At 40.4% G+C, this 12,721-nt stretch overlaps 1 protein-coding gene across 1 annotated transcript in view; it reads right to left on the minus strand.

Annotated features, from left to right (window-relative positions):
* Positions 1-10,549, minus strand: part of LOC310937361 (cadherin-12-like) — a gene marked incomplete at both ends in the record, with an annotated part of 89,621 nt that extends 79,072 nt beyond the window's left edge. The window contains one exon of the mRNA XM_083901604.1: positions 10,304-10,549. Within this exon, the coding sequence (XP_083757730.1) occupies positions 10,304-10,549 (246 nt within the window). The remainder of the gene's footprint in view (positions 1-10,303) is intronic.
* Between the last annotated feature and the right edge of the window lie 2,172 nt (positions 10,550-12,721).

Raw genomic sequence — 12,721 nt, forward strand, 5'->3', positions numbered from 1 at the left:
TTGATCAAGTAAAATCAGATAAAACCTTTGTGTCGATGGATCCTGAAGTACAGTTCAGTCCTCTGTGACCTCATTTTGCCAGGATGTAGATATTTGGTGTCGCAGGAATTCAAAGCTGTGACCTCAATCCCGCAAGGTATCTCTTCTTTGCACAGGCGGTCCAATTCATAAAGGCCATAAATACAAGATATTGGTGACAAACGAGTGCAACAATAGATTTCAGTCAGCTTATTTTAAAAAACGATACCGTGGCAAACTCATTCTGGTGTTATTTTCATGCATTACTTTAACAGATGGAGGGGAAAAATAGTCATTCTAAACATATCGGGCGTCCAAAGATAGGCATCATATATCGCAGCCATATATCACAGCCATGTTGTATATGACATAGCGTCTATAAAAAGAAAGTGGCAGAATGAGGAACTGAAATACAATTCCCTCTGCCATCTAAACTCTATTTGATGAATAATGTTTGCATTTTCTTTTTCGTTCAGTTTTTTTTAAAATGCCAAGCAGACATGAGCACTTCAGACCATTTCCTAAAAACCTCGGTCGGTCTTAAGTAGTTCAGTCCTCCTTGACCTGATTCTGGCCAGGATGTAGACATTGGGCACGACAGGGATTCAGAACCGTGACCTACAAGTTCTGCAACTCTCTGTGCAATCATTAGGGCTTCTGCAAATGTTGAGGGGATGCATTTGCCCCGCGGCGCTGGCGTGGTGCAGTGCATCAGCCGTGTTGTCAAAGAAAATATCGGCAAGCCCATTATTCATCTCCCATTAATCATCTGTGCAAAATACATCCATCGACTGGAGCTGCTCGGCTACTGGGAGAATGGTTGCTCTGCTCTCTCTGGCCACGTACCTGGGATTAATGATTGTGCTTTACAGGGAATACTCGATGCCAAATGTTTCCTCTTTACTCCGAGGATTTGCAGCACACAGTGCCTCATTGACAGTGACCGTGCTGTAAACTTGCATATTGATTAATTTGAGTGATTGCAGAGGAGAACGTATCCCCAGCCTCTGTAGAAAATGCTGTAATTGGATTTCTGCGACCAGGATTATATGAAGCTCCTGCCTCTCTCAGGAATGCATATGGAAGCGATGGCTCTTTGCTGAAAAGTGAGCCAACATTGTTCAATGAGCGGTCCAGCAGTGCAGCGCCAATGAATACATTCACAAACCTGTTATCATTCCGGGAAAAGGTTGGAGTAATATTTATGATTGGTATTGGTATACAATATAGACATGTCCTAGATTTAATTATCCTGTTGAAGAAATTGATTTTAATCCTTATGTTTGGTGGGTTATGCCACAAGTATGGGTATGAAAATGTGAAAGATACACTGACTTTTTAAAAAGAAGTTTTTGTAAAAGGCATCAGCTGATTAGTTCATGCACTTTTTTTTTTACACAGAAACTTTTTAAACCATGCCCTCTCAAACTTTTATTGTAAAAGGTTTTTGATGACCTATTTAGTTGATGTATTTAATGTTAGTTTATTAAAGAATTGCATGTGCACAGATGGGCCATAATATTATGTTGTTGTTAAATGTAAATAAAAAATAACACAAAGAGAAGAATCATATTGGCCGTCGAGTGTCGAGCACAATCTCTACCTTTACTAACAAAATATTCCCACTCTGTAAATCATAAATTAAATTCCAGACCAGACCAGGGAAATTGGAATTGAATCAAACCCCACAGCTTCATCCAATACTGTATATTATCTATTCTATTAATTCATATGTGGTAAATCATTCCCTATCTGTGTGCTCTGTATGCCTCCTTAGCTCTACCACTGTCTAAAGTGTATTTTTATGCTCCTATTCATTATAAGGGTCTGAAACCACTCATCAATCCTCCCGCAGCCATTCAACGAATGTCCCACAAACCCAGCGGTGTTATGACACACTGGCAGTATTTTGGCACGTAGCTATGATGTAGGTTCCTCCGCGTTCATTCGTCGCGTTTGCCAGGCCGTGCGCCATGTCATGAGACATTATGACTCTTGATTGAGTGGTACGTTTCTGAGGGTAGTCGGTGTACCAGTGAGCTGCTGATGGAAAGAAAACACTGTCAAATGCTGCGAGCTTATTACAGCTGATCGATATTGGCTCGCGAGCCATTTCTTTGCTGCTGACAGCTCAGCGCTCGCTATCTGGGTTGTGTCATGCCTCAGTCAGGTAATAGGGATGGAGGTTAAAAAAGGAAAAAAAAGAAAAGCTCGCATACACACCACTGTGTAGCTGTGTGTGTGATGGGGAGAGAGAGGGAGAAGGAGAGCGAGGGAAATCATTAGAAGATGGAGAAAGGACAAAGTGGAATAGATTGACAGATATGGCCTGGGGTGTGTGTGACAACAAATAGAAACCACCGAGTGGTATTCACCTCTAAACCTGTATTAGTGTATTTCAGGGCTTTTTTAAAAAATGTTTATATCATCCCACCTGCAGTCGTATCAAGAAAATACGCAAAACTTAAATTCAGATTCTGTAACCCTAATGAAGGCCTCGACCACATGTAGGTGGCTATTTTTAAAAATGGTGGCTTTCCTCCTCCGGTTATAAAAATAATCCCTTCCACACACATGCCAAGTTCTCAAAAACAAACGGAAAACTGTTAACAGTAGGGCTCAAACAATTTACTCGATTGATTATTAATTGACCACTCAATGAGTTGTCAACTTTTTTGATAATGGATGAATTGGTTTGAGTGTTTAAGTTTTCAGATGCTTAAGTTTCCATATAACAAAGAAATTATTTAAACTGATTAATTGTGATATTTGAGAACACTTGAACCAAATGATTTATCGAGGAACTAATCAACACATTCATCGATTTTAAACTACATCAACTTTAAACTATGGCTGTTAGTTGCAGCCATAGTTTAAAGCATGCCAAGTCCACACAAGGCGATATAACCAGACTTTAAAGCTGCGTTGAACAATCAGAGAAGAAATGGACCAAAACTTGTAAGGGTGTTAAAAGTCCAGTTATTAGCTAAACTTTAGCTACCGTTAGTAGCTAAACTTTAGCTACTGTTAGCTACGCCTCATGTCAACAAACGCCAGATATGCCCAATGTGACTTTACAAGCCAAAAACGAAATTTTTCCTTTCTATATGAATACATAAAGAAGACATAAAGAAAATGTTCATCCTGGCAGAAATGATTTTGTAGTTTACTTGTGAATGAAAAGCCAAAAAGATCAGAAATAGCGACGTGAAGGACTGGCCCTAAGTTTGCAAACATTGGCTGTTGATGTAGTCGCGACTGAAGTCAACAATATTTCATCATGCATTAGTAACGTGTGTGATTTTTTTTCCATAGCAACTAACGAAAGCGTTATTGTGACACATAACATTAATGTACATGATTGTTCTTGATCTCGCACGACGTGGGTCAAGGCTCGACGCCACGTTTTTCTCATATCACCCTTGATTAAACAACGCGCCGGTATTGATATGACATAACAGAATGCAATTTTCCACCCAGAATCACAACAATATTACCTATCAATGTCAACATACAAATGTGGGAGAGAGAAAACATGATGACCACTGAAGTAAGTGATACAGATTAGAACATTAGCCCACCATTTGGAAATATGATCCCGGGCAATTCAGGAGAAAAGTCGCCCGTTACCCACGAGGACAAAATTTATGAAATGTATTACTTTGTCAGCACAGATGAATGGTATCATTACCTTTTTTTTTTATTTCAGGTGTTCTCTCTCTCTCAGAATTTCAAGCAACATTCATCATCAACATACATTACAACCTCTTTAATATGTTCTAACGAGCAGCCGGATCGCCGGAGAGCAATCCTTTCAAATTACTCGGACGTCTGAAGATGAATAGCAAGATGAATTTTAGGATGAGATCATGTGAAAATGTATTTATTTATCTATATATTTTAACAACATCACATTTCCTGTACTTCCTTTTCCCCCCTTTCCTGCATTTAAACTAATTATTCGACATAGATTATACATAACTGCTTTCAGGGACTGTATCAAAGCATCTTATTGATTTTCACTTTGCATCGTTTCCTGTCTCTAATTGCAGATTCAAGGTTTTTTTGGGGTTGGAAATAAATGTAACTTGGACAATAAATTCGATTTGACAGTGGATTATGTGATGAATTTAGGGATATGATCATTTTGCAAGTGTCTTTTTAAAAAAAAAAAACATTACTTTAGCTTCTTTCATCTATTTTATACTCATATTTCAACATTGTAGAGTATGCATAACTGCCGTTAGGCACTGGATCAATGCAACTGGTGTAGGGACGCACAAAATTTGACTGATATGCCAATACATCAAGAGTTCTTGGGCTCTTACCGATATTGTACACCCCTAATCTCGCATCTCATTTGTTTTTTGCACCATCTCTTGTCTTTAAATGCACATTGCAGTATTATTGTGTCACAAAAACATAACTTTGACATTGATATTGACCTTTCTTGGTGAGTGACTTGATGGATTTAGGGATAACATCATGTATGAGCTTTTGAAAGTGTGATTTATTGATTATTCTTTCGATTTGAATGAATATTTCAGCATTTTTTAGTATACATAAAGGCTTTTAGGGACCAAATCGAGCTGTTTTATTAGTGTATCACATGTTTTCTGCCTCACTATTTGCAAATTGCAGTTTTTTTTTTGTGTCAAATAATTAATATTACTGACTTGGTCTATGGAAGTAATGGCAGGATTATTATTTGGCACAGGAGCTACGTGCCGCTGCCTCACTTTGCTGTAGGTCACTGACTAGACCTTTATTTTAATACAATACAATATATTAATCAACGTGTGACGCCCGTGAGGATGTTTATTAGCTGTTGGCTTTGCTCTTGGTCGCGCTGTGTTTTATGACGGCAGCTATCACCATCATCGCGTCATGTATACAGGTTTGCTGCTTTTATACGAGCCTCCTTTTGAGTTCCATTGCGCTTTACAACCAAACTCCGGAATATTTAAAAGAAACCATATTTAACAATGTGGAACACAATATCACCAGTGAGGCCGGTGCAGCTTCACATGGTCCGATGATGGAATCGCTCTTTGATGGGGACTTGGCACGCTAGTCTTGTTGAAAAAGCTTTTTATGTCCTTCTTATAGGTCCTCATTGAAAGATTAAATTGCAGGCTACACATTGGTGATAAATCTCCGCCAGGTGCAGGGTGGGCCCCGGCTCAAAGAGCCATCAATAAAAAGGAGGACGGCCATTCCTTGTCAGATGGGAAGCAAGGGAATAAACAAGTTGTGGGAGAAGCTGGGCTGCCCTTTTCTTGCAAAAGTGGTTTATTGACTTTTATTCAAATGAGCGACCTTTTGTGGGGCAAGAAACGAGGCATCGGAGCATATTGCCGCGTGCCATTCCATGCTCTGTATTGCAATAAAAGGCTCTGAGGAACTTTTTCTTTGCCTTTTTATTTGGTGTCCTAAATGGTGTGACTCTATCTAAACTGATTTAGGTTTCTCTGTAACCTCCAGTGTATGTGTGGTTAAGGATGTAATGTTTGCTCTCTCGACCTTTTTTAATGGAACCTATTCCCATACTGCGACTGGAAAGGATTGGACTGTTGATTTAGTTGATCTACTTGAGCTGCACGATATTAGTCATTTTCATGAACAGGATCCAAATTTGTGGCATCCGTCAACAAAGAAAACATTCTTGAATAACAGTATTTTGGGCCAATGACTAACTGCAGCAATGTGTAATTTCATTGATTACGGTTCATGGTGCAGTCTAAAATATCCATGTCTATATTTTTCTAGTCAGATTCTACAATACGAAACTTCAATCCACACATCACGGTACATTTTTTGTGACGCCAATCCTGACAGACGCTTTGCTTTTGATTACACCTCCTCTGTGGTCATCATAACATTTATAATGCATGGAAATGACAAGTGGGGTTTCTTTAAGTGGATTCTTCTGAATCACTACATTACGATAATACCAGACAAAATAATATGTCAAACGGCAATTCATAAAGACGACATTTAATCGGGGGAGTGCCCGCGATGCCAGGGTTAGAGTAGCTGCCGAACTGAGAGTGAAAAGGAAGCCGCTTTGCTTCAGCAAAAAAGGCAGGTTTATTTTTGCAGATAATCGCTGCTCGGCAAAGAAAAGACCTTGGTATTATCTAATTGTGAGTGCGCAGGGTGTTGCATTAAACCCCTCAAGCACTCTTGCTTTTAATTGCTAATCTGCAATAATGTGGCTGTTGTCAACAGAAGATTGTCAAACGCTTTGGCTACACGGAGGCTCAAAGTGATTTCTAATCAACCTGTTTTTCCTGGAGCCTTTGAGGGCCGAACAATTGGGGGAACATGTATCTTACTGCCATTTGATTTGATCTTCTCCGTAGAGTAGATTCAAAACGCGATAAAGCATTTACCGCGCGACGCCGTAAGGTAAGCGCACGCGTGAGAAATTAAACGTATGATGTCTTTTGTCCACCAACCAGAATGATTCCGTTTTAATGATTTCTTTGTTGTATGGAGCAAAAACACCCAGAAAATATGCATTTTTGAGAAGCTGAAAAATCAGATAAAACGACGTTTAATCGAATAATCCTCGCGGCCCTACATTGATTAAGTATTAACGTATTCCGAGTGTGTATGTAATTGTGTTCCTCAGACTGTGATCAAACAATGAACAATCAGAATAATTAGAGCCTTTTGAATTTGGCTCGTTGCACTGGCTCTAATTGTGATGAAGATTCAGAATGGATTAATTGTTCAGCCCCAGTTCCTTTTGTGTTTGAATGAGACAATGATTATTTGTGCTAGCTTTCAGTTACTGTTTGAAAAATTCAAACCATATTCACATACTTTGCCTTAAACTTGAACAGCCCTATGTTCTTTTTTTCTTTATTTACGTTAGTTACGTTCATTTCAAGCACATTATCAACTCGCAATTTAATTTTCAAGAGAGGAATCTTCAGACCAGGTGACGGCTTTTCTAAAACCACTGAATTTCACTTGCCCGTCAGCAGGGCCCTCGAGCAGTTGCTGCTGTATTCATGATAGTGTGTCATGACCTTATTTACACCGCAGGGCGCACAGAGGATAATTAAATAAGTAGTGTAAGTACAGCTCCCAGTTGTGACTGCATTGTCCCCTAACATTCCTCTCACGTTCTGTGTGTGTGTGTGTGTATGTTCCACCAACAACTTGCTTGATAAAGGAGCTGTTAAGGCGTGAATATATAAATTCTAACGCAAATATTGAGATAGAGTGGGTGTGTTCTTTTTTTGTGTGAAATCAATATGAATATCGCTGTACTGCTTGTTTTACCCCCACAGCTACTCGACACATTGTGCTGTGTTTTGTTCTCAAATTAGGTCACTTTATATAAAAAAAGCCAGGGTCTAAATTCATTCTTACTTTATTTTGTAGTCATGCCACACAAATGGAAATGCAGACTCTGCATATTTTTCTTTCTGCTGGTGTCACAGAGGGGGGAAAATGTTGCTTAGCCTGCACTCATTAATCCAAAATAGACCTGACAGCATGTCGTGAAGGATGTTTTTTTCTTTTAATATCTTCCCTCCCTCCCCTTTTTTTTTTTAAACATCTGCAAAGTTACCCATCATATATGTCCTCGTCGCGACATTAAAAAAAGAGCATAATGTACGTTTACGTCGGACATAAACTAGGTCACGGGCAAAGACAGCCCAGTCAGCTCCAGCTATGACTCGTCAGCGTTTTATTTATAATTTGATATCCGAAATTCAGTGAGTGAACTAAATTTCAAGCCTAGTCACCGCAGTCGGTATGACTACACACAAATGTCACGCCAGGCTTAATTAGTTTATTTATTTAATTTCCAGCGGGGGGTGCAGGAAAATTGCACAGAGATGCAAAACACTAAAACAAGCTTCTGCTGAGGCTGTCATTCATGTTTGTTTTTGACTGCGTGTATGTGATGTACGACAGCACGAGACAAGTGTTTGACTGTATATCTCAAATTTGGATTTAGTCTCTTTTTAGATATGCTTTTTGTAAACTATATTCTCGGACATGGACCTCTGCCAAGACTCTAAATAACTGATCGATGTCTTGCAAGATGTGGTCGGGGGAGAAATGGCATTAGTATAAAATTAGTAAATAATTATTTTTTGTGGTGTGATGACTCATACTTCCTGCGGATGACTCAGTTCTTCTTGCATATTGACGCAAAGGCCACCAGAACTGATCGATCAGACACAAATATCATTAGTTTTACCCTGTTTTTTATTCCAGTGGTTTTCTTGCTGTCAGTGTTAGTGATGTCATTTGTAGTTACTAGGATGCTGCAATTATAGGTGGCAGTGATGCATTTTAGTTAACTCTCAAAGTAGATGTTATTCTTCTTGATCTGGATATGTTTTTTTGGATAAAACTGGCACAGAACTGCAGCAACATCGGGGAAACAAACCCCCCAAAAATGATGTCACACACATTGTATGATATGCATTGGAAATCAGATAAAGGATTGTGCAGGTATGCGTTTCCTGTGCTGCCACATCTCCAAATGTCTCCAGGGTAGTGAATGTAAATCACGTTTACACTGAATACCTCACCACAATTGGGCATTAGGCGAGCACTGATGCGTCGCAGCAAGAGTCATGGTCCTTTGCAGGCCATTTATTTGTCTTGAATACAAAAACCTTGTGCGCGAGTCTCTGTGAGATGGTAACTGGTAATTCCATAGAAAACATGTCCGCCTAGCAGCTCGACGTTATTTGACTTCTATCCTGTTGCAGCTGTGTGATCATGTCCCCTTTTGTACGTCGGACCTGACAAAGACCCCGGGGATCTCGTCACTTACACGCTCTTATGCTTTTCATACGGCATAGAATCAGTCAATTATTATGTAGCAGTGCAGGATTAAGTGACTTAGATGGGCAGCAGACGGCTGCCTCCCGTTACGTTCAGCACGCCGAGACGTCCAAACAAACATCGCGGCTTGTCAGGGCTGATTGCAGTTGCACTGGGGCAGATAAGTCAGTCTTACTATTATCCTGTATAGTGCCAAATTACAACTTCAGCCCGAAACCCCTGCAGAGTTGCCTTGCGGATATTTTAAGCCACAACGTAGAGAATAGTAAATAAATAAATAAATAAAACTCGCACTCCCACGTGTGTGAGGGTTGCCATGACTATGAGTGAGTGTACAATATGACATGTGTGTGTGTTAATGCCAGGCTTCTTATCGAATGTGTGAAATGTGTCCTGGGAATCGCAATTACAGCGACTTCCTGAAATCAACGCTGTGTCAGAGGCGCACCATTCGAATCAATGTGAGACCTTTTCAAATTGTCTGATGGATATGAAGGATATGTCTATCAAATGTGGTACTTCTCGGATGTATTGGATGTCGGGCAGGGCTCCAGTGAGCCAATTTACCAAAGCCATACCTAAGGACTGCAGAATTTGGCGTTTTTTTTAATTTTGGGCAACCCTTTTATTGAGTTTCTGTGCATGTTTAACCTGCAAAAAATCATGGAAGACAAAGAATAGTGCCTTAGAACTACTTAACTAAAAATCCTGTACCAAAAACATAAATGACCATGGTTTGGGTGAAAATAAAAGGAAAAGCAGTGTGTCTGATGTGATGCATCTCACTCTGAATTCAGCTCAGGCCATCCGTTCTCTCTGCTGGCCTTTTACTGCTGTCAGCATCTTCCCTGGCTCGTAACTATGATGCCCTGACAGTTTTACAATGACTGTAGTTTAAATTTATTTCTACCGCACCATTGATTCCATCACCCCTTCACTGTCACGCGTGTTCCTAGTTTAACATAGAGATGTATGGCCACAGCTCCATTAGAATGTATGGATTTCTCCGTACCCCCCCTCCCCGTGTGCCCGAGACATTTTATATCTTAAAACACTAACAAGCACGGACAGTTTTACAATAAGGGCATTATTAGATCAGAATGGTGAGGCTCAATTCCACAGGGCAAAATGAGAATGGGTTACCTGTGACAACTGCCGTCAGAGCTGGTGGATGCATTTGTATGTATGATTATTTTAAGAGGGCGGCCGCACTCGGGAGATTGTGTTTACACCTACTTATCAATAACAAATAAATTATATTGGATAGAAGTTGCCCAGCTGAAGCCAGATTCTTTAAACTGTTCTTTTCCCTTCTTTTTGTCACCCTCACTCTCTACTGCTCCCTCCATTTACAACCAATTCAATTTCTCCCAAGCTCCTTACTTATGTGATTTATGACTTCTTGTGCACCATAAATAACAGGGAAAAATACAGCTTTTTCTCTCTTTTTTTTTCTTTTTACCTTCCCCACATACTGCGGGTCGGACCCCATGTACTCTTCCAGTACGAAGAACTGGTTCCACACCCAGCCCCTCTTGACCCGCTGAATCCCAGCTGGCCCATTCCTCATAGGGCCCACCAAGCTCCTGGCGTGCTCCCTCCCCGTCTTGCTCCGTCCCGATGGCAGCGAAGGGGGCCGTAAAGAAGACACTGAGCCTGCGTTGACGAGAATCCACAGGAACAGCAGCAGGCAGTTCCTTGTTAGCATTGGCGATCTGTGAGGTTCAGGTCCCCAAAGTTAAAGTCCAGTGATGAGTGCTGAGCCACGCTGAAACAACTTCCGAAGGTCGTTATGGGGAATGGGTGAGCCGGTTGTGGATGAGGAGAGGGGGTGGGGGGGGGAGGTCGCACTGTGCCGGATGTGGGAAAAAAAACAAAAACCCACAAAGTCGTTTTCTGCAGGTCTGTCAGGATCCACTCAGAGATTGATGGAGCTCATCACCTGAAGGAAACAAAGCAAATACATAATTTACAAAGGGTTTGTGGTCTGCGGAATCGTGCATTACCTAATCCGCATTAGCTCAATTATATATTCATGATGCTGCGCTGTTTTTCTGATTAGAGACGTTGCAAGACTGTCTAACAGCACATGTGCTCCTGACACAGTGAGTATGGAGGGTGTTAATAGATTTTTCCTCATGAATGCCAATTTCTGGGCCATAATTTCTGTGTCCATCTGCTCTTCCATTTTACCCGCGATGATTTGGTAGCTTTCTCCCGACATAAAAATGAGCATTATAATTATTTTCCTGGTGATAGGTGACTGCTGCACCTGACACTTATGTTGGATGCGTGGTCTAATTAGTGCAATTACTTATACTGGTTGGAATCTCTGGACTATATTTTCTGCTGTCATTTACATCGTATCCCATATTGTGATACAGAGCCATCAGTGCCTCTACATAGCATAGAAGAAATCTAATTATATGTATTTTATTATTGGTCACACTTCAACATGAATGTAAACATGTTGGTAGGACGTGAATTGTATTCACTTCTACGCAGAAGAAGACAACACCAAGAACAACAATCCAGACAATCCGTGCATTTTTGGACTGACGAAGAGACCAGATTTTTGCTCTCTCTTCCTGGAACTAAAGTATAGCTTAACAAGGACATTCGAGGTGGTGTTTTCTCATGAGCAAAAAGAGCAAGAATGCAGACCAACCTGAGGTCAGAGAAACCTCTACTGGACAACTTTGCCAAAATCATCAAAAGTGATGCACTGCAACTTTAAATAAGATTAAATATTCTGAAGTTGGTATACTGTTAATAATAAAATAAGTATGGAAAGGGCTCGGGTTAGACTACTGTGTTCAATATAGTGACTAATTAATGGGGTGAAAGTTGTACATCATTAAATTACTATTGTGGTGAGCGTCAGTGTTAAACCTTGACTCACTATTTTCGTGAAACACCACCACCAAAGCTGCTAAAAATGGAGATGAACCCCTTTTCAAACGTGCTGAGACAAAGATGCTATTGTTACATCAATCGCAGTCAACCATCTAAAGACACGGAGTGACGCATCGACAGTTCATGTATCAAAACGACACCGTTGCTGTACGAGACGTCAGGGCAAAAGCGCCATGCTCGCGATGATTTCTTTTAGATACTTGGCTGCCATCTTTTCGACATCACTCTGGCGACTAGAACAACTAGACTTGACAACCGCAGCCACAGGAGGTTGTTCCACTTGCCACCATGTGGCATTTGACAGACTCCTTTGTGCGAAACGCGGCGACACGCTCAGAAGATTACCACTATGTAAGCCAGCCCACAGACGTTTGATTGAATGTTTAATTTGTTATTTTCGCCTTTATATGTTGTTTATGTTGCCTTATCGTGGCGTCATGGGCAGGATGCAGCAGTGCACTATATTATCATGTCATTCCACTGAGTCTGAAGTGTAGGTGGATGATAAAAGACTATTTCATCAGACTGCACTGGAAACACTCCACATAAAAAAAACATATAACGGAACAAGCAGATGTAATGTTTCAGTTTTAGGAGTAGATTAAAAAAATATATTTTCTGAAGAATGATCCAATATTGATTCATAAAACCAAAAACTTTTTTCTTGTAAAACCCAGTTAAACTTACAAGATATAGCCATGCCAGAGAGTGGTGGAGCCAATCCTAAAGTTTAAATAAATTCTGATTTAAAAACTCTGAAAACAGGAGTGTTGGGAGAAAAGCTTTCACTTTCTTGGAGAATCATCCATATCCAAGCAGAGTTGTTATTGTAACTGAAATGTCCCAAATGGAATCTCTAGGATTCAATTCCAGACTTTGGGAAGTGGAATTGGTTCAGGAAATCAGTGGCGATACCTTGCCCAATTTCAGGTCGTGCAAATACTGCACAATTTGCCATATCAAT

This window comes from Microchirus variegatus, assembly GCF_963457635.1.
Source record: "Microchirus variegatus genome assembly, chromosome: 15".
Taxonomy (NCBI): Eukaryota; Metazoa; Chordata; class Actinopteri; order Pleuronectiformes; family Soleidae; genus Microchirus; species Microchirus variegatus.